A 23,499-nucleotide genomic window follows, 5' to 3' on the forward strand; every position below is an offset into this window, starting at 1 on the left:
GGCCCCTGTACCGCCTCCTCATGCTGCTGCCAGGCCCGTAATCTGCCATGGGCCCCCGTACCGACTCCTCATGCTGCTGCCAGGCCCGTAATCTGTCATGGGCCCCTGTACCGCCTCCTCATGCTGCTGCCAGGTCCAGAGTGTGTCATGGGTCCCTGTACGGCCTCCCATTGCTGCTGTCTCCATCGCCACACTCTGCCATGTGCCACTTTCAGGTCTCCTCACACTGCTGGTGGGTTCCATTTTGTCATAGGGTGCTGTATGGCCTCCCATTGCTGCTGCCTCCACCGCCACACTGTGGCTCCACACTCTGGTTTTGGCCCCGTGACTGCCCAAATGAGTGAAGTGTGCGGTGATTCTAAGATCGACGGCACTCATCTGCATGTCATACTGACTGACAGTATTATTTCTCTTCCCCAGCAGACTCCAAGGGCATTTAAATTAAAGGTACAGTGTTCTGCACTAATATAAAGGCTCTCTGAAGCCTAGAAACACCTTTTTATAAGTTAAATTCGCGGCGAATATATTCGGATCGAATCGAATTTTTTCGGCGAATTCGGCGAATCAGCCGAACCAAATTTTTGAATAATTCGCTCATCTCTAGTGGTATTATTAGCATCAGTAAATTGCTAAATCACAACATCTTGTTGAGTGAGCATGCAGCGTCATTTGTTGTTAAGACACTGTTGACACTTGCGTCATAGATAACAAAGACACTGTGTAGACTGGTCCCTGTGTCCTAGCAATGGATATCAGCCGCACAGTAGTTGGTTGTTATTTTGCACCATAACAACCAATGATGCTGTGAAAAAAACAAAAAAAAATATATATTATATTGACAAAAGTATTAGAATGCCTGCCTTTACACACACATACACTTTATTGGCATCCCAGTCTTAGTCCTTAGAGTTCAATATTGAGTTGGTCCACCCTTTCCAGCTGTAACAGCTTCAACTCTTCAGGGAAGGCTGTCCACAAGATTTAGGAGTGTGTCTATGGGGATGTTTGACCATTCTTCCAGAAGAACATTTGTGAGGTCAGGCACTGATGTTGAACAAGAATGCCTGGCTCGCAGTCTCCACTCTAATTCATCCCAAAGGTGTTCTATCGGGTTGAGGTCAGGACTCTGTGCAGGCCAGTCAAGTTCCTCCACCCCAAACTCACTCATCCATGTCTTTATGGACTTTGATTTGTGCACTGGTACGCAGTCATGATAGAACAAGATGGAACAAGAAGGGGCCATCGCCAAACTGTTCCCACAAAGTTGGGAGTATGAAATTGTCCAAAATGTCTTGGTATGCTGATGCCTTAAGAGATCCCTTCACTGGAACTAAGGGGCCAAGCCCAACCCCTGAAAATCAACCCCACAACATAATCCCCCCTCCACCAAACTTTACACTATGTACAATGCAATCAGGCAAGTACCGTTCTCCTGGCAACCGCCAAACCCAGACATGTAGATCGGATTACCAGACAGAGAAGTGTGATTTGCCACCCCAGAGAACACATCTCCACTGCTCTAGAGTCCAGTGGTGGCGTGCTTTACACCACTGTATCTGACACTTTGCATTGCACTTGGTAATGTAAGGCTTGATGCAGCTGCTCAGCCATGGAAACCCTTTTCATGAAGCTCTCTGCGCACTGTTGTTGCGCTAATCTGAAGGCTGCACAGTGTCTGGAGGTCTTTAACTATTGACTCTGCAGATAGCTGGCAACGTCTGTGCACCGTGCTCTGCAGCATGCATTACCCTGCTCTGTCATTGTACACGGCCTACCACTTCATGGCCGAGTTGCTGTTGTTCCCAGTTGCTTCCACTTATAATACCACTAACAATTGACCATGGAATATTTGGTAGCAAGTACAAAGACTGTCAAACTTCACACTTGGTGCTCAGAAATGGATGCCATCACTCTAGGTGTGATCCCATGGACTTTTCACAACCAGGACTGGAAAGAAATGGTGGTGCACCCCTCTTCAGATCGGGGAAGTCCAACACTGCACAAAAACATGAAAACCAAGAGAGCGCAAACACCTAGCACATACCTAAAAAAAAGTATTGAAAATAAAAGACAAAGGTTTTACTCACAAACCAAGTAGATAATGGCATGTGGTTGCATAAACACACAACTGAAAATTGAAAACAAGATGGTGTGAACTGCTGACACATTTCGGGAATCCTGTCCCCTTCCTCAGAGCAAAGGCTGGTGCCCCCCAGGACTCAAACCCCTTAAATAGAATGTGTGAATCCCACAGCCCACCTACCATCAGGGGGCAGGGGAAAGGGGGAGGGAGTTCTTTAAAGTGGAGTTCCACTCTCCCTGTCAAAAAATAAAAGTCAGCAGCTACAAAAACTGTAGCTGCTGATGCTGACTTTTAAAAAAACAGCCACTTATCTGTCCCTCGGTCCCACGGTGTGTCCCCCGCAGCCCATTTCACTGGTCGCCCTGTATTCCAGGAGGCCGGCATCTTCAGTGTGGACACCCAGCTGTGACAGCTTGTGGCTTCACAGCCGGGTACCCACTGCGCATGCACGAGTAGCGCTTCGCTTCATGAATGGTCCTGTAGACTTCTGGGACCTGTCATTTGCCCCAAAAGATTACAGGGAGGGAGGGAGGACACCTTCTGCCCCAGTTGCCTAGGCAATCGGACCGAAAGTGGGAATGGGTACCTGTGAAATTTGGGTAACCGCCCCCCAAAGGTGCCAATCCTTAATGGGGAGTGGGGGAGCAGTCCTTAAAGCGGAACTTCCCCTGTTGGGTGGAGCTCCGCTTTAGAGGGGATACAGACTTATATTTATTCTCTATGTTAATGGATAGTAAGAACATACAAACATATAATCAATACATAAATAGCCTACCTGACCACCACAGGTAAAATTAATATAAATGTCACAGATAAAATTAGATAAATGTGTATAAATGCTAATGCAAGAAATTCATATCATTAATAAAAACCCCAAATAAAAGTATATATACATGTGTAAACATGACCTACTTAGTGGTACATTGTGTTGGCAGTCCTATTAACATCATAAAAAATGACTGATAAAGACTACTGATCTGTCCCTCTGTTCCCGACCAGTGATTACTCACCCTTGATATGTGGGGCTAGACAGTGTCCATCTTTAAGGACACCCGATGAACCCTGCTAATTGGGAGATGAATATATGCGTGATTGCAATAAACAATCATAACCGCTGCCACCTGTTGCTGGAGATCTACTGTCAGGATAAGCAAGATGTGTGCCTCCTTGTAGTGGAACCCATGCTAGCCAAGCTTTCTGATGCTGGAGAGCAAACAACTGGCCAGTCGGAACGTGCCCGCTGGAACCGGAAGTCTGGAACCAGAAGTATATCATATAGAACGTCCCAGCTTCCAAAGAAGGAAATGTAAACTGGTAACAATAGAGGCCCCATAGATGATACCAAGAGGAATGCTCTTGCATTATAGGAAATATATAATCGATCAATGTTGTTAGGGCTGCCGTGAAGGGACAGATACATGTTAAATGGCAAAATGTGTATAAAACGCTAATAACAATAAATATACTCTATTACACTTGGGCTTGGAATATTTAGTAGCAAGGAAATTGCATGGATGGACTTATTGCACAGATGGCAACCTATCACAGTACCACTTTCACTGAGCTCCTGAGAGCAACCCATTCTTTCACAAATGTTTGTAGAAGCAGTCTGCATGCCTAGGTGCTTAATTTTATATGCCTGTGGCCATGGAGGTGATTGGAACACCTGAATCCAGTGGTTTGGAGGGGTGTCCCAATACGTCTGGCAATATAGTGTATATACACTACCTAAAAAAATTGGGTATCTATATTGATATGGACTGGGCAATGTGTTAGGAATGTTAAGGAAGCCCCATCGTTTGATGGAAGTTAAAATTATCAACCTACATAGGACTGAATTCAAAGACACCCCGTAAATCAAAGTGAAAAAATGATGCAGCAGGCTAGTTCATGTTGCTGAAATTTCACTGCAGTAACTCAAAATGGTACTCAGTAGTTTGCATGGCCTCCACGTGCTTGAATGCATGCCTGACAATGTCAGGGCATGCTCCTAATGAGACAATGGATGGTGTCCTGGGGTATTTCCTCCCAGATCTGGACCAGGGCATCAATGAGCTCCTGGACAGTCTGAGTTGCAACCTGGGGGCTAAACATGCTATCCCAGAGGTGTTCTATGGGATTTAGGTCAGGCAAGCATGGGGCCATTCAATGGTATCAATTCCTTCATCCTCCAGGAACTGCCTGCATACTCTCATCACATGTGGCATTGTCTTGCACCAGGAGGAACCCAGGACCCACAGCACCACCGTAGGGTCTGACAATGGGTCCACGGATTTCATCCCGATACCTAATGGCAGTCAGGGTGCCATTGTCTAGCCTGTAGAGGTCTGTGTATCCCTCCATGGATATGACTAACCAGACCATCGCTGACCCACCACCAAAACGGTCATGCTGAACATTCTCCACAGCTTCTCCAGACCCTTTCAGGTGCTCAGGGGGAACGTGCTCTCATCTTTGAAAAGCACAAGCAACATTTTATAAGAAAAACACTTTTTTTTTTAAATTTTGGACCTTTTCATTTACATAACAAAAAAAATAAAAATCCCAGTGGTGAATAAATACCACCAAAATAAAGTTTTATCTGTCTCAAAAAAATTCATATGGGTACAGTGTTGCATGACCGCGCAATTGTCATTCAAAGTGTGATAGCACTGAAAGCTGAAAATTGGCCTGGACAGGAAGGGGGTGAAAGTGTCTGGACATGAACTGGTTAAGAAAAAAAATTAAAGCTGATTGATTTCTATGCAGAGCTGCACCAGATTTTGAACTCTTCAATTTTAATAAATCCCGCCCAGAGTTCTAGGCAGAGTTCTAGAAGTAAAGGTAGATGGATTCACCTTTCATTAATGATAGTGGCCACTGTGAGAAGAATGGCAAGGAAAAGAAAAATATGATGTGCAAAGAAAAAAAAGCCTGCTATTATCTATAAGTATCAATTTGTACGTTCTAAAGGCACCTTTGCTGTAATTTGTTTAATATGGGTGAAGTTCTTCTCTAAGGGCTCCTTCACATCTGCATGCATTAAAGTAATATGAAACCCAAAAGCAAGCGTTTATTACATTGCAGCTTACCAATTCTTAGATGACCTAGGTGACTGCATTAGGTTTTTTTTTAGGCGCTCTTTACCATATTTTCAACTGGTGATCCAGCAAGACTGTTCTGCAGATCTAGCAGTTAATGGGTTGGGACAAACCACTTAACACTGAAAGGGGTGCTTACAATGATCAGCTTGTATTTACTTATGTAAAACTTTAGTATAAAAGAGAACCAGATTGTTGCTGTAAAAGGTTAAAAAGTGTTAGCTGGAATGTGGCTTCAATTTGTTAGTGTATTTAAATCTGGCAGTACATCTAATACTCCCCTTCTCCCAGACTGACAAAGATGTTGTCCAAAGGTACCCCGTGTGCTCCTTCATCCAGAGTGGGGGCACTCTAATACAGGAGGTGTGTTACCGGCCAGATCACCAGGTGAAAACAGAGAGAAAAAGCCTAAGAAAGAAAAGGAATGCAGCCACTTCTCATATGATTGGTAAGAATAAATATATTACAGTTTTGGGTTAAATACCACTATAAGGGCTCATTGAGACAGGAGGCTAGATGTAAAAAAAAGCCAGCATCTGGATGAAACAGCAATCTCTATGCTCACAAAACTGGAAGTTAGCTTTGCTCAGGTTGTATGGGACCAGGGGTGGACTGATCATTTGGAAACTGGGGCACTGCCCGAGGGCCCGGGGTCAGTAGGGGGCCCCATGAGATGCCCCTGATACCTTTTTCATAGGCTTTTTTGAGTTTGGGCAAGGACACGGGCCCCATGATCCCCTATTGCCCGGGGGCCCCATGAGTTGTCAGTCCGCCCCTGTATGGGACCAGAACCACTAGGTCTGCATGCAAATTGTCTGTGTCTGGGCTGGTCAGAAGCCTTAGTCTCATGCATCAATTAATATGAGCAGTTACAGGAGAAGAGTGGTAAAACAATTTATTGATTTGTACAAATCTGGCCACATGGCTGCTGGCCATACACAAGATGTGAATGGTGGTAGAAAGATTCTCCCTGTGTGAATGCACCACATTGCACTAAACCACACTTGCAGGCTTTTCAGCAATTCAGAGCTCTACAGGATTGTTGACAGCTACTAAATGTAAGCCTAAGGCTGATGTCACAAAGGAGACTCTGCGCTAGTGACACATCAATACCTATGCTGGATAGTCTTCCATTTATCATTGTTAATTGCTCCCTCCATCTTGTTGGCCCAGCCAGCAGGGGGACAATCGGTCTCTTTGCAATGCTGATGCTAGTGAGTTAGTGCCAGCATCTAGATTACTTGTGTGACACCCTAGCCTCACACTTATTATTATTATTATTATACAGAATTTATATAGAGCCAACAGTTTGCGCAGGTAGGCATTACAGTTACAATACAATTTGGTGCAAGAGGAAGCAGAGGGCCTTGCTCATTAGAGCTTACAATCTAGGGAGCAGAAGCTCTGCTGACTTCCATCATCCAATCATGCGCAAGCAAAAATGCTGTTTATTTTATTTTCCTTGCATGTGATTGAGTCTTCTTTGCAAAGTGAATCATTACTAAATTCACTAAGCTCTCGAGCAACTGCTGTTGCAGAGTGCACAGTCTATTTACCTTTAGCAAATCACACTAAAGCGATCTGTTTGAGCAAGCCTGCTAGCTGTTAGCTGGTGATTCTGTGTGATGACACAAGGCACTGTTTACCTGCTTTTTTTTTCATATTGAAATGGCAAAGAGTCATTAATTCCTAGATTGTAAGCTCCAAGGAGCAGAGACCTCCTATCCCACTTGTATTGAACTGTATTTCTCAAACTGTATATCCTCGAGTGGAAGATATATACATGCAGTACAAATACCATGTATGTATAATCCACTCTCTGAACATAAACCGCGCTCCCAATGGTAAAATTAAATATAAATAAATAAATATGTGAACAAATAAAGCATATAAAGCTGCTACTTTCTTCTATAAATAAAGAATGTGATCAAAATAATATTTTGAAAATCCCAAAATATATGCAACGCTCTGTAAATCATGAAAAATAAATTGTATAATAAAACATTATATAATAAAAAATAAATAAACAAAAAGTCCATCAAAAAAGTCCTCACTGAATCCACCATGTGAATGGAATTATTCAAAATAAAATCACCACGTGACTGTAAAAAATCTCCAAACTTGTGCTGTGCTTCCTTTTAGGTGTGCACTCACCAGCTTTATTTGCCTCCCACTCTCATGGTTGGCAAAATGCACTTTTGAATAAAAATATATTTCTCCAGATCAGGATATTCGCTCATGTGCATCGACTCCTTCCAGAGTGATTCCAACACTTCAATTCAATAGCCTCAGTATCAGACTTTCCACAATAATTTCCCCAGAATGGCTCCAACACTCCAGACCTACAATTCTTGGAGGTGATTCTCCATATCAAGCGAAAGAGAGGAAATAGAGACCCAACATAGTGTAGTATCCTTTAAAACCTTTTAATCTCTGCTCAAAGAAACTCACTTACAAGAACACAATTCAAGAAAAGCCCAAAGATACACTCAGGTACATAAATATTGGGACATCGACACAATTCTAACATTTTTGGCTCTAAACCACCACAATGGATTTGAAATGAAACAAACAAGATGTGCTTTAACTGCAGACGGTCAGCTTTAATTTGAGGGTATTTACATCCAAATCAGGTGAACGGTGTAGGAATTACAACAGTTTGCATATGTGCCTCCCACTTGTTAAGGGACCAAAAGTAATGGGACAGAATAATAATCATAAATCAAACTTTCATTTTTTAATACTTGGTTGCAAATCCTTTGCAGTCAATTACAGCCTAAAGTCTGGAATGCATAGACATCACCAGATGCTGGGTTTCATCCCTGGTGATGCTCTGCCAGGTCTCTACTGCAACTTTCTTCAGTTCCTGCTTGTTCTTGGGGCATTTTCCCTTCAGTTTTGTCTTCAGCAAGTGAAATGCATGCTCAATCGGATTCAGGTCAGGTGATTGACTTGGCTATAGCATAACATTCCACTTCTTTCCCTTAAAAAACTCTTTGGTTGCTTTTGCAGTATGCTTTTGGTCATTGTCCATCTGCACTGTGAAGCGGCGTCTAATGAGTTCTGAAGCATTTGGCTGAATATGAGCAGATAATATTGCCCAAAACACTTCAGAATTCATCCTGATGCTTTTGTCAGCAGTCACATCATCAATAAATACAAGAGAACCAGTTCCATTGGCAGCCATACATGCCCACGCCATGACACTACCACCACCATGCTTCACTGATGAGGTGGTATGCTTAGGATCATGAGCAGTTCCTTTCCTTCTCCATACGCTTCTCTTCCCATCACTCTGGTACAAGTTGACCTTGGTCTCATCTGTCCATAGGATGTTGTTCCAGAACTGTGAAGGCTTTTTTAGATGTCGTACGGAAAACTTTAATCTGGCTTCCTGTTTTTGAGGCTCACCAATGATTTACACCTTGTGGTGAACCCTCTGTATTCACTCTGGTGAAGTCTTCTCTTGATTGTTGACTTTGACACACATACACCTACCTCCTAGAGAGTGTTCTTGATCTGGCCAACTGTTGTAAAGGGTGTTTTCTTCATCAGGGAAAGAATTCTTTGGTCATCCACCACAGTTGTTTTCCGTGGTCTTCCGGGTCTTTTGGTGTTGCTGAGCTCACTGGTGCGTTCCTTCTTTTTAAGAATGTTCCAGTTGTTTTGGCCACGCCTAATGTTTTTGTTATCTCTCTGATGGGTTTGTTTTGTTTTTTCAGCCTAATAATGGCTTGCTTCATTGATAGTGACAGCTCTTTGGATCTCATCTTGAGAGTTGACAGCAACAGATTCCAAATGCAAATAGCACACTTGAAATGAACTCTGGACCTTTTATCTGCTCATTGTAATTGTGATAAAGAGGGAATAACACACACCTGGCCATGGAACAGCTGAGAAGCCAATTGCCCATTACTTTTGGTCCCTTAACAAGTGGGAGGCACATATGCAAACTGTTGTAATTCCTACACCGTTCACCTGATTTGGATGTAAATACCCTCAAATTAAAGCTGACAGTCTGCAGTTAAAGCACATCTTGTTTGTTTCATTTCAAATCCATTGTGGTGGTGTATAGAGCCAAAAATGTTAGAATTGTGTCGATGCCCCAATATTTATGGACCTGACTGTATATCTCTTTAAATGCAGTGAAGGTAATGTCAGAGAGGGAAGACCGCACAACGCTCTCACCGCTGCCGATCCTCACTCTCAAACAATGTGTGTCACTTTCGGTTCCAAAGATTGTCACTTCTGGTTTTTGCTCAACCAAAATCTGACGCATTTCGTCACATCCAGACTTATTCATAGGGAGTGCTAATCCAAGCAACACCAGGTCTTATTTAGATGGGTGGTCGGGGGGGACAGAAAAAATGAGGGTCAACCCCCTGTTTTTACTTCCCTACCCCACCCCTTCTCAGTTGCCTGTGTAAAAGAAGCCTAACGCTGATTGATCTACATGCTTCTTGAGTAGTTTCCTTCATATACTGCAGGGGTGTCAAACGTGAAACTACAAGTCCCATGATACCTCTGCCTTTGGGAGTCATGCTTGTAACTGTCAATCTTGCAATGCCTCATGGGATTTGTAGTTTGGCAACAGCTGGAGAGCCACCAGTTTGACACCCGTGATATACTGTATATAGGGCCAATGTTAGTAGCACAGTGAGCTACTATTTACCATCTCCTGTGTAGCTCTGGTTTAATGGGGGGTGATCTCAAGCAAGTCTTTAAGTAGAATTAGATTGAAATTGCTTTTGTAGCTCTGGCCTGAATCTACAAGGTCCTTTGAAGGACACCTGAACACTATATTCTTGATTTTTATTGGAATTGCTTTTGTTGATTTTATCAAGAGAAGACCAATATCAATATTACTTGTTTCACCTGAATCAATATTCGAGTCTGTGCATTATAGATGAGTATGTACATAGTAAGAGAATGCTGCTGACAGACTTGCTTTTTCCCTCCTTCCATAATTAGGCTGCTTTACCTTTAGATGAGCCCCATTGATGCCCTTGACATTTCCATAGCTGTTTGCATTTACTTCTTATATCTGAGGTAAGATAAGCATTAGTATTCATTTATCAACGGGGAACAATTCTTTTTTTGGATTTTGTAAGAAAAAACAGCTAAAATGCTTTATTTGTCTCCACAGAAGAATTTATAAAACAGCACGAGTGTTCACATAGCGGAATGATAATAGTTCTGATTTCTTCAGTATAATTGATTGGTTGAAACTAGAATCACAAAAGTCCTCATAAAGGGTTAGTTCACCTTTACAAAAAAAAACTGCCTATGCAGATAAGGGATGACTGGAGATAAAACCAAACTGTGCAGCTTTGGCCAAGGTTAAATAATGCCCCTTTACTGTAGGTGTAGGCAATTTACATAATTCCCAAAGCCTGGCTGACAAATTCCCAGGTAAGGCATCATTCTGTCCTGCCTTGTTGCTGGGATGTTGCTAAAGTACTACCAGGTGATTCAAAACCTCCTTGCATGCACTTTCTCTCCACTGTTGCAGTAGTTCTAAGCTCAGTGATACTGAGGCAAAGGAGATAATGAACTGCACATATGGGGGGGGGGGCGTTGGGGATTTGCAAGCTCACTGCTATGATAGTGGAGTTGAGCAGTAACAGCTGGGAGTGTCTTAGCAACGTCCTAGCAACAAGGCAGAATGTGATTATGCCATCCCTGGGAGTTTTGCAACCAAGATATGGCAGATACTGTATGTAAATGGCCTACACCTATAGCAAAGGCATTATTCAACTTTTGTGAAAGGGAACAGATTGTTTTTATTTAAAGGCACATCTTACCTGCATAGGTAGCTTTATGATAAAGGTGAAGTAACCGTTTAGGCCCTCTGTTCCTTGATCAAGCAAACACCAAACTCAGGCAGGGACTGCAAGCTGTCACAAGTGATTATATCCATGGACTGCTTAGTGTCAAGGAAGTACCACTGGCTGGAGATAGTGCAATATGCAGTAGGTACTAGCAAGAAACCTTCCATGGTGCAGTATCTTTTTATTTAAATTGCAGATAAAAGTTGGTAAAGCACTCACATGTATCCCTAGTAACAATCACCTTTCACCACATGCTATGGGTGTACTGCATGGTATACTGGGTGTAGCAAGATGGCCGCTGCCGGAAGTGCATCACCACGTACCGGAAATGACGTACTGACGCGTTTCGTCACGTGAATCGTGACTTCATCAGCGTTAACGTTAACCACGTACCGGAAATGACGTACTAACGCGTTGCGTCACGTGACTCGTGACTTCATCAGGGTTAACATTAACCCTGATGAAGTCACGAGTCACGTGACGCAACGCGTCAGTATGTCATTTCCGGTACGTGGTGACGCACTTCCGGCAGCGGCCATCTTGCTACACCCAGTATACCATGCAGTACACCCATAGCATGTGGTGAAAGGCGATTGTTACTGGGGATACATGTGAGTGCTTTACAAACTTTTATCTGCAATTTAAATAAAAAGATACTGCACCATGGAAGGTTTCTTGCTTTATACCCTATATATGTTACTTTGAGTGGAGGAGGAGTGAATAAGGTGCGCTGAGCAGAGGTCTTTTTCCTATCCTATGATCCCTGTATGAGGAGTGGAGTGGAGAGGATCTGTTACTGTTTATTATAGTCCTGTGGCCCTGTGTGGGTCAATGTGCGGAGGTGAGCGGGCATTGCTGCCATTTGAGGATTTCTGTTCATTTTTCACTGGAGTGAAGATCACATCAGCACAGATTCACTTGCATGGACTTTATGTTCTCAATGAACACATAAATAATTAGATTGTTTTGACGTTTGTATATACACGGTGTGTTTTTAGAGATATTGATAAATAGCACAGGAATTTTTTCTTCTTAAAGAATCACTTCACAATTATCTGTAGTTTGTCACATATTTAAGGTCATGTTTCACTTATACTTGTGGAAAGAGATATTTATTTGTTTGCAATTATTTGTCACTGAGCACTATTGTGTGTGCACGGCTAGTAATATATAATATTTATCCATATTTAATAGATAGGATTTATAGAGCTTCACTATTTACAGTTACTTTGTATCATCACTTATTGGTTTTAAGTTAAGTGGCAGCAGCTATAGTTAGGTTTGCGACTTCCGCATTAAGCGCAGGAGGATACTTACTGTTATTATGTGTTTTTCATCTGCTGCACAATGCTTCCTTGCCTGACCACTGCATAGTCCCCAGCATCATTTGTTTCTTTGTGCTTCTGCACAAGAGCTCTTACAGCACATCGGGAAACACCTGTCTTCCTTGGTATTTCTGCCTGTGAAAAACCTTGTTAATTCAGAACAGCCACTTGTTGGGAATACAACAGCATGTACTATAATTTACTATATACAGTATTCTGTGGTAATATCACTTGACCAGTAGATGGCACTGTACGCTAAAGGTTACCAGTTGTGTATGTGTAAAACTTGCTGGTTCTTTCTTCTTCTCTATCATCTCTTCAGGAAGTAATCTGTCTGTAATATGTCTGCTGAGAAATGTGCTCTGTATGTTTGTAACTTAAGCCACACAAGTAAAGCCTGAATTCTGCTATCACTACCAGTGTCTTCTCTAACACATAACCAACAGGTTATGGGCCCAGCTCCAGACACTGGAAAAAGGAAAACTACAAGCAAGTAAGTGCTGCATTTACAATCCAATTCACTGAAAGATGGCAAGTGCTTCAGATATGAAGTTTACAATAGCAAAGCTCAACAATACCAACTACCAGCTATGGTAGTTTAAGCTTGAAATGCTGTTATCCAAAGATGACTTGTGTCAGGTACTAGATACACACAGACCCAATGACAACCCGGAAGAATTGGACAGAAAAAACAGGCAAGCGAAAGCAGTCATAAGCCTATTAGTGGAGGACGATCAACTCATTCATATAAGGAAAGAAAGCACAGCTAAAGGTATGTGAACTGCATTACAAACACTGCATGAACGTGCAAACCTAAACAGTAAACTATATCTGCTACGCAAACTGTATAAGAAGAGGCTGGAAAAAGGGCAGGAAATGGGTGAACATGTAAATGCCATGCTAGAAATTGTGGACCAGCTGGGTGCAATAGGTGAAGAATTAAAAAGCAACCATGTTGTGTCAATACTTCTGTGCAGCCTTCCAGAATCATACAGTGCCCTTATAAATGCTCTAGAAACTAGACCGGAAACTGAACTGACGCTAGATGTTAAGGGAAAATTAATTGATGAATACAGCAGAAGAAAGAAAAATTTGCATAGTGAAGAGAACAAGAGACCAGAGGCAGTTCTGAAGGTGCATGAAGGCATAAGACAAAGCAAAGAAACCAGGGTATGTTTTCGCTGCAAAAAGGCCGGTCATCTGAAAAAGAACTGTTCAATCTGGAAAGCTGAGCAGCGAAAGCGGGAGCTACCCACAAGAGAAAGAGCTAAAGCAGTCATGAAAGAAAATGAAAGTGCATCATGGAGTGGTACTTTTAAAGTGACTCAGAATAGTACCTCACACGGATGGTACATTGATTCAGGGGCAACAAGTCACATGACAAGCGATGAGACATTCTTCACAGAAATTGATTTTAGTGTAAAAGATAAAGTCTTCCTAGCAAATGGGAAAAGTATTACAGCGGAAGGTAAAGGTCAGGGATTTCTGAACTGCAAAACACCATCAGGAGGCAAGCAGAGCATCCTTGTAAAGAATGTTCTATATGTTCCAAGCCTAGAAGGAAGCCTCCTATCAGTTAAAACCCTTGCAAGCAATGGACTCACTGTCCAGTTCAGAGGTAATGAATGCACAATTCAAAATGGAAAGCAAATTTTAGCAAGAGGAAGATTACATGAGCATCTGTACAAACTCATCACTGAAAGTGAGAAGGCTAATGTGGCAACTCATAACCCACATGACAAGTGCATCCACCTGTGGCATAGAAGATTGGGGCATCAAAACCCAGAAGCTATAAAGGACTTTGCAAAGAGAGGTCTATCAGAAGACATGAAAATATTGCCTTGCCACACACTCAGCAAGTGCACGTGTTGCATCAAAGCAAAGGCCACCCGAACCTCTCTTCCACAGACCAGTCAGAGTAAAACCATTAAACCCATGGAACTGATACACAGTGATGTGTGCGGACCAATGAAAACCATCACACCTGGCGGGAACAGATATTTACTGACTTTCATCGACGATTATTCCCGGTACACAATAACGTATCTAATGAAGCACAAAAGTGAGACATTAGAAAAACTTCAAGAGTTTGTAGCTATGACAAGCAACAAGTTTCAAAGGAAACCTGGAATAATACGCACTGACAATGGAGGTGAATATATGAATAAAGAGATGGAATCATACCTAAAGAAACAAGGTATTATACACCAAACAACTGTACCATACACTCCTGAGCAAAACGGTGTAGCTGAAAGAAAGAATCGCACTCTTGTAGAAATGACAAGATGTATGATTACGGACGCTGGCTTACATAACAAATACTGGGGAGAAGCAATAATGACTGCAACATACCTACAAAACAGGCTCCCATCAAAAGCTATTGAGAGTACACCATATGAAATGTGGAATGGATCAAAACCTAACGTAGGACATATCAGAGTATTTGGCTGTAAAGCATATGCCCACATTCCAAGTCAGAAACGCTCCAAGTTGGAGAACAAAGCCATAGAAGGCATTCTGGTTGGCTACAGTGAGCAGAGTAAGGGATATAGAATCCTTTGTCCAAAGACCAACAAGGTCACAGTAAGCCACAGTGTTTATTTTAATGAAAGTGAAGAACCAGATAATACAATTCTTGAAAAATGTGGAGAGGATTTACACACTGAATCGGCAAGAGACACTGATCTATAGATACAAAGCAAGATTAGTTGCCAAGGGATACTCCCAGAAATTTGGAGAAGATTACGATGAGACATTTGCTCCAGTTGTGAAACATTCTACCATAAGAACACTCCTTAGTATTGCTGCCGGAAAGGGAATGCAAGTAAAGCACCTAGATGTCAAAACTGCCTTTTTGTATGGAGACATCAAGGAGGATCTGTACATGGACCAGCCACCAGGCTTTGAGAAAGAAAAGAACCTTGTATGCAAACTGCAAAAGAGCATCTACGGGCTCAAGCAAGCGGCGAGAGCATGGAATGAAAAAGTGAACAAAATACTCAGAAAAGAAGGGTTCTCAAAAAGTAAAGCAGATTCATGTCTGTATTCAAAGAATCAAGAGAACAAATGGACATACATCCTAATATACGTCGATGACATCTTGACGTGTTTTGAACAAGAAGGGGACTATGTCCAAATAGTTCACAAACTGAAACAAAATTTTGAAATTAAAGAGTTGGGGAACATTACTCACTACCTAGGAATTCAAATAGAGCGGGAACAGGATGGAAGCTATCTTCTTAACCAAAGTCAGAAAATTACAGAAATGTTAGAACGGTTTCACATGCAAGATGCAAAGGAAGTGAAAACACCAATGGAACCAGATTATCTCAAAAACAATGGAACAGAAAACTTGTTACCTAACAATGATTATTACCGCAGGGCAATCGGAAAATTGCTATACATCGCCACCGTGACAAGACCAGACATCGCCCTAGCAGTGGGAATACTTTGCAGGAAAGTCGCAACACCGTGTCAACGCGACTGGAATGCAGTAAAAAGGGTAATGCAATACTTAAAGGGAACAAATCGGATGAAGCTGCGACTTCCAGCATCGTCAAACCCAAAACTGATTGGATATGTGGACGCCGATTGGGCTGGAGACACCACTGACCGCAAATCTACAAGTGGTTACATCTTCCAGTATGGACAAGGAACCATAAGCTGGTCTAGTCGGAAACAAGTGACTGTTGCACTCTCTTCAACTGAAGCGGAATACATAGCAGCAGCACATGCATGTCAAGAAGCCATTTGGATTCGTCAACTTCTACTAGACATGGGACTGAATATGTCACAACCCACACCCATCTTTGAAGACAATCAGGGATGCATAAAGCTTACGCACTCTGAGAAGATTAACCCAAGAACCAAGCACATTGATGTAAGATATCATCTGCTCAGAGACATGCAAGAACAAGGGGTTATCGACATCCAGTACTGCCCATCAGAGGAGATGACTGCAGACGCACTCACCAAACCTTTGCCAAGAGAACGTCATTGTTTTCTACAAAAGAGACTAAATGTCATATAATTATGCACATGCCGTTGAGAAGGGGTGTTGGGAATACAACAGCATGTACTATAATGTACTATATACAGTATTCTGTGGTAATATCACTTGACCAGTAGATGGCACTGTACGCTAAAGGTTACCAGTTGTGTATGTGTAAAACTTGCTGGTTCTTTCTTCTTCTCTATCATCTCTTCAGGAAGTAATCTGTCTGTAATATGTCTGCTGAGAAATGTGCTCTGTATGTTTGTAACTTAAGCCACACAAGTAAAGCCTGAATTCTGCTATCACTACCAGTGTCTTCTCTAACACATAACCAACACTACTATGTGTCTTATTACTGTGCTGAGTCTTGATCAAGATTGTGTATGATTTTGTACAGGGAACTGGATTCCATGACTTCAACTTGTTAGAAGAGTATGGCTTTTCTTCACCCACTTTCATTTCTGAAACACTGATTTGTTTTACCTTAAATGATTCGTTTTTTAAATGTTGTGTTATCTTGTTGATCATTTCCAATTGTTTGGTATAATTATTTCATCATGTCCATATCAGTCCATATGCATGTAAAATCCCTAATTGTGTGCATGTCTACATGGGAAAATTCATGCTGTTTTAAAGTCAAAGGGTGGACAGTTGACAGTGGACACAGTACATAGTGCTTTGATTTAGTTATTTTTTGTTTTGCACTTTGAAGGCTGTTACTTGATAAATAAAAAATATTATTTGCATTATTTTTTAAAACATCCTCACTTTACAGCATTTTTTTCATAAGTACTGTAAGTTTGTATATTACTGTATGCAGGGGTTAAAATTTTGAGTCCAGAACTACTAGCCAGGCACAAACCTTACTCGTGTCCCCCAAGGCAGTGTAGAGTGGGTCTCGTGTCCCCCAAGGTGGTGGAGAGCGGGTCTTGTGTTCCCCAAGGAGGTGTAGAGTGGGTCTCGTGTCCCCCAAGGCGGGTGAGAGCGGGCCTCGTGTCCCCCAAGGAGATGTAGAGCAGGCCTCGTGTCCCCCAAGGCAGTTGAGAGCGGGCCTCGTGTCCCCCATGGCGGTGGAGAGCGGGCCTCGAGTCCCCCGCAGTGGTGGAGAGGGTGTCTCCTCTCAGCATAGGAGAGTGGACCTCTCCTGCACGTGTCCCCTCAGCGACGCTGCCACTGTAATGGCGATGCCGCAGAAACCAGAAGTTGTAAACCGGAACTCGGCTTCACAATGAGGCTTGGAGCGCATGTGCAGTCGCTCCATGCTTCTTCATCTGTGCTCGCCACAGAGGAATTTCTCCTCACATTTGGCGAGCGGGCGAGTGGCTTTTACAAGCCCTGCTGTATGTATTGGCAACTGAAGCGAATAACTGGTAGTTTCAGATATGAAGGAGCATATGATTCATCCTATGTAAGAGTGCTGTTGACTGGGCCGACATTGTTGCATGGTGGCAAGGAGAGCCTTTGGCTCTGTGCAGCTCGAGCTGCACTGGGTAGGAGCTCACACAGGGCTGTCTTTTTTATTTTCAATCTTGACAGCTGAAAGGAGCAACAGAAGAAGAAAGGAAAGGTAAGTACAATGGAGCAACAGAAGAAGGAAAGAAAGGTAAGTACATACAGCTGGGGAAAGTAAATGCATTTATAATTTTAGAGCTGATATGTAGCTATCTGGAAAATAACATTTAATACAGCATATTGTTTTAATTTTAATAAATAGCTGTTTTAATTATTTTAGTGGTACTGTACATATTGATCTAGCAGAGGGATTCAGGAAATTATGATCTGCTCACTATGTAGCTCCTACTATAAGCTCTGTAAATGTAATTATAGAATTAGAGATCATGCCAGTGGATACACTGCTCCAACTTACATGAGCTTCTGCACACAGTGGTCATATATGTTTTCCTTCCGTTTGGTCTGGGCTGTAAACAGGGCAGAATACAAGTCATTTCAGATACAAGCCTTGATGGTCACAAGTAATTAAAACATTCCACTAAATAAATGCACAAAAATATATCTATAACTTTACTCCCTATAGGAAAAATACACCTGTGTTCAGATCCATAAACAAAATGCTACACAGCCACAAATGTGGCATTTTGTTTGCACATGTGCAAGAGGTTTTAATGCATTTAATAAAAAAATAATTACCTCCAATAGATATTAAAAATGGAGGTAATTAAGACATAAGTATAAGTTGGAGTACAGAGACAGGCAGAGTGCTGTATGCTGTGTAGCAGAGTGGCATGTTTTCCGCCTCATCTTCCACCCCACTTATCACTGGTTGTTAGGGAGGCTGTAAACTAACAGCCTCCTAACAATCTGTGACACTCAGTATGCAGAGCCCAATGGGCAAGCTGAGACATTATTTCCCCATCAGTTCAGCTCTCTCCTATGATTGGCAGAAGGCAGTGGACAGATTCTATACCCAATACCAGTCTTTCAATCACGGGGAGTGGAACTGATGAGAAACTAGTGTCTGTGAATTCCCATCTGGCTGTGCCCACCCAGATTCAAACCTCTGCGCAGCTGGAGCGGTGGGAGGAAGTGGAGTTTCACTGTGGCCAGAATGCCTGTATGGACAGCCTGGCCGAGCGCCTCCACACACTCCTAATTCATGTACCTGTCTACAACAGGTACATGAATCTGTTGCCCGCATTGACATTTGTCAAGTGGATGCACATTGGAATTCTTAAGTGTGTCTTAGATACTCCTAATGAATTCCTTTGGACATAACAAGCCACTTTGTTGATTTTTCATGGCAGTGTCTGACTAGCCATTAGGCCAAAAGCCATAAAAATACTGTATGTAGTATGTGAATATAAGAATTTCCTTGCTGTGAAATGTAGATATTGGGATATCGCTGTAGTAAATCTATGAGTATTAATAGTTAGAAACATAATAGATAAAATTTCAACCAGCGCTGGAGTCAGATATCACAAATAAGAGCCCCCCGCCCCATCCAAACACTTTGGCAGCATGATGTTCTATGGGTGAACAGTAAGGGCAAAATATACTAATATATACCCTCAAGGAAAACATAGAATCTTGCTAAATATAATAACATTTTCTTTGTTGTTGTCTTATAGGGTGGCCTTTTGACAACATCATGTGCAAAATGAGCGGCCTTGTGCAAGGAATGTCTGTTTCTGCCTCAGTCTTCACCCTGGTAGCAATTGCAGTGGAAAGGTATTTAAAAACAAGTTGCACTGTTTTTAACGTATTGCTTTATTTCTGTGAAAAGCACATAATGTGACTTTAGAATTCTACATGGCACAAAAATAGAATGCATTCATATCACATGGTATTTCATGTTAACAACTCATTGTACATCAAGTCTTGTACTTCACATATAACGCAAGTTATCTAAGCTTTGAAAATTGATTCATGGGCCTTGCTAAACCTTTGTGACACAAACTTTTTTCATAACACTCCTGGTCCTGCTGTGTTAATGCGTGGCAAAATTATGCTGTAATTATAATGACTGCAAAGGTGGAGAAAATTGTGTAAATTGTATTCAATGGCATGCTTACATATTTATAGAGCAACCTTTTAGGGAAAAACTGGCTAAACACAGAATGCTCTTGAATACATTTTGTTATGTTTGTTTGTTTCATCAGTAGAAGGAGAACACTTAAATCTGTGCCCAATTTATAACATTTGCCTTTCAGAAAGGCAGCGATCAATCTGTCGCTGAATAATAAGAAATGGATTACAGCCAAGAGGTATATCAATATAATGTCATTTTGATCCTTTATTTCATATGGGATTCTTTCCTATAATCAATTTGGAGATCATTCCTTGAATTAATTTAAAGTTCATTATCATCAGTGTAATTAGGTTTTCTTATAAGGAGTAGTGGCTGTTGCTACAGTATGTTGAAAACACCTCTGAGAAACATTTGATAGTAGATTCATAAAAACACACGGACCAAGAATTATACCTCATTTGCCTTGATATTTTTTGTGAAGGCGTTGTAACATCAGCTATAGCTAACCATCTGCTAGACACTAAGTACATTAATGATGACTGTACACAAACCAACTGTGTGTATACCCAGTTTAAAGTCATGCGTAAACAGTTGTTCTCAGTATGTTATGTTCAGTGGTTAGGTGAGTCAACCCCATCTTGTAGCATTTTAAAGGATATTGGTTCAATTTATTTTTATATCTGTGAATACTATTTTCAGTGTTGTATCAACAAGACCTAGTGATATTATAGAGGTGAGACTTAACAGTATAATTACACGAGGATATTATCTAGAAATCCTTTGTTCTGAAACAAAATATGAGAGCAGAATGTTATCACAAGATTTTGTCTCTGCTATACACTTCATTTTAACATTATTTGGGAACACTGCAATAAGAGGTGAAGCTAAAATAGCAAATGCATGGGGGGCGTGGCCAGGATGGAACGCTGAACAGACACTTCTCCAGAAGACTGATCCAGATTTTCTACTGTGCCTGGATTTTCCTCCCAACCTTGGTGGTGTACATGCTCCAGATTCCTCATAAACCCTTGGGATGACCTAAAGGGTGTACAAAACACCATTTCCCCCTGTACATTAAGGAATTAGTGAGTTTAAAGCCCTACGTGGCAGGAAGTCAATGTCACGATCAGAGGATATGAGCACCTGGGACTGTAAACTCAAGATCTAGCGGGCCAGTGGAAACAACTAAACAGGTGTACCTGGGTACCAGTTCTCAGAGATGTAGGAGCAGTGTGGCTGCACGCAAACAGTGGTGTATCAGAGTCACAGGCTCTAAGGAGCCACCCAGTCTTCATCAGAGCCACTGGAGGTGTGGCTGTTGCACTGCGTGGCAGTCCCAGGTTGCGACTCTCTAACACACCCGTGCGGGCACAATGGGATCAAATAGCACGCTGGAAGGACACAGTGTATGCACAAACTACTAGGAACCAAGATAAGCTACTGCAGCAAGCCAGGAAGGGATGCCAGGAGAGAGGACACAGGGAACAAGTGTAAAGCACAGGAGAGTGAGTGATGCTGAGCAATGATGCAGAGAGAGAGACTCAGCAAGCTGGAAAGGGCTGCAGGGCAAACAACAACAGGAAACAATGCTGAGAAGGAAACACACAGCAACAGGAACTGAAGGGATCCAGAGACAGAAACCAAAGGGAATATAACTGCACAGCCAGAGGGAAAACACTAAGAACAAAGACAGGATCAAAAAATACACAAAATATGGGAATACTCAAATGGCGGTGAACACCACAGAAACCATAGGGGTCTGGCTTCCACATGAAGACACTAATACATAGGTGCAAAGGCTTAATAATACCTAGGTTCAGGGCAGATAGGCAGAAACCCAAGCAACTTGGATAGGAGACAAGACCCAGCACCGGATCGATGTGTACAGAGGTGTGACACTCACAGGAAGGTTTCCCAATATGGCCTCCCAGACTGATCCTGTGTAGGAGACAGTTCCTCCAGCGCCTGGTATCCCTGATGATATGGTGGCTATAACCACCTGCTTGGCAGCTCTGGCATCTAAGATAGAGGCTGTTCACTTGAATATTGGATTGATTTGGCAAATCTTTGACAAAATCTGTTCTCGGTTCACTATGGTAGAGCACACAACTGCTATTTGCACCTTGCAAAGGAAACTTAGGGCTCTGGAATGCAGAGCAGAGGATGCTAAGAATCAAAGCAGGTGATAGTGGGGCTGAAAGGAATGATGATTCTGACCCTGCTTATGGAGGAATTACTACCACCCAGCTTTCCCCCTAATTCACAGTGGAGTGTGCACACCGCCCAGAACTGGCCAGTAGGCTCACCACCTCACACGCCGATTCTCCACGTGATGAACATTCGAGACTGGGATGAGATCCTCAGAGCTGTCTGTGCTGCTGGTGACCTATCCTATCATAGTGGGAGACTTCACATATTATTCTGTTGAAACCCAGACATTGCGCAGATCATTTGATATAGTCAATGCTGCTATAAGGGCTAATGGAATTAAATAGAATGTTTTATTTCCTGATGAACTACTGTATATGTGCTGGATGGAGAGACTATCCATTTTTTCAATACCCCTAAGGATGCTATGGCCTGGCTGAGGCCTCTTGCCTCACAGATGTGACTTTTGTGATGCCCTAGGTCTTCCGCCTAGTTTGCCTGGTATGTTCTGCCTGCTGTTGCCTTCCTTATAAGCTTTGTGGGGATTCTGAGTCGTCTTATTTGCACGGATTCTAACACGATCATTCTGAAAGCAATCAGGCTCTACTGCATTGGTACCAGCTGATATTTCATGGTACCTATACTGTTTACAGTTTCTTTTATTCATTTTTTGCCGTCAGCTGGAAACGGAGTTCAAGTCTGTGCCCGTGGCTTAGCCCAGGTGATAAAGAAGTATACTACTTTCTCCAACATCTCCTGTTGGGTACCTTTTTCTTTTCACGTTGTCTCCACTGTTATTGCTCTAACTGGGCTTCTTTTGGGACTTATATATATATATATTTCCTAGTTCCTTCTCTAAAGACATTGACTGGTGTATGAGCGTCTCTATTTGCCTGGTACCTGGATCCTTCTTTAAAAACATTGACCAGTGTGTAAGCTCCTTTATTTAGAATGGTGTCCTTTCTCATTTGGCAAAATGTACCCTGCACTTACCGGTTCAATGTGGGGGCTTTGCATTACCCAGTTTTAGATTTACTATTGGTCATCTTTCCTAATTAAGGTTAGATGTTAGTTCAGGCCTAATGGGACTGTTTAGAGGAGGCCATTCTGGGTTCGCTTACAGAATTTAGAAATCTGGTGTTGAAGAGTTTATACCAACCTCCCAAGTCCTACTAGAATGACTCTCCAAGTATAAGTATAGTGAAGGAAATAATTATGTGATCCCCTGCTGATTTTGAATGTTTGCCCACTCACAAAGAAATGATCAGTCTAAAAATCGAATGGTAGGTGTATTGTAACACTGAGAGACAGAATAGCAACAAAAATTCAAAAGAAATGCATATCTAACAAATTATGCACTGATTTGCATTTTCATGAGGGAAATAAGTATTTGATCCCCTATCATTCAGCAGGATTTTTGGCCACCAGGTGTCTTTCATACAGGTAACAAGCTGAGATTAGAAGCAGTCTCTTAAAGGTCACCAAGAAAACAATTGGTAACACACTACGCCGACAAGGATTGAAATCCTGCAGTGCCTGCAAGGTCCCTTT

At 42.1% G+C, this 23,499-nt stretch overlaps 1 protein-coding gene across 1 annotated transcript in view; it reads left to right on the forward strand.

Moving 5' to 3' along the window:
- NPFFR1 (neuropeptide FF receptor 1) overlaps positions 1-23,499 on the forward strand; it is a 404,438-nt gene that overhangs the window by 323,375 nt on the left and 57,564 nt on the right. Inside the window, exon 3 of the mRNA XM_089686193.1 lies at positions 19,400-19,499. Coding sequence (XP_089542319.1) covers positions 19,400-19,499 — 100 coding nt within the window. The remainder of the gene's footprint in view (positions 1-19,399; positions 19,500-23,499) is intronic.

This window comes from Staurois parvus, unplaced genomic scaffold, assembly GCF_062004578.1.
Source record: "Staurois parvus isolate SC_StPar_1 unplaced genomic scaffold, SC_StPar_1.0 ptg000393l, whole genome shotgun sequence".
NCBI classification, from domain to species: Eukaryota; Metazoa; Chordata; class Amphibia; order Anura; family Ranidae; genus Staurois; species Staurois parvus.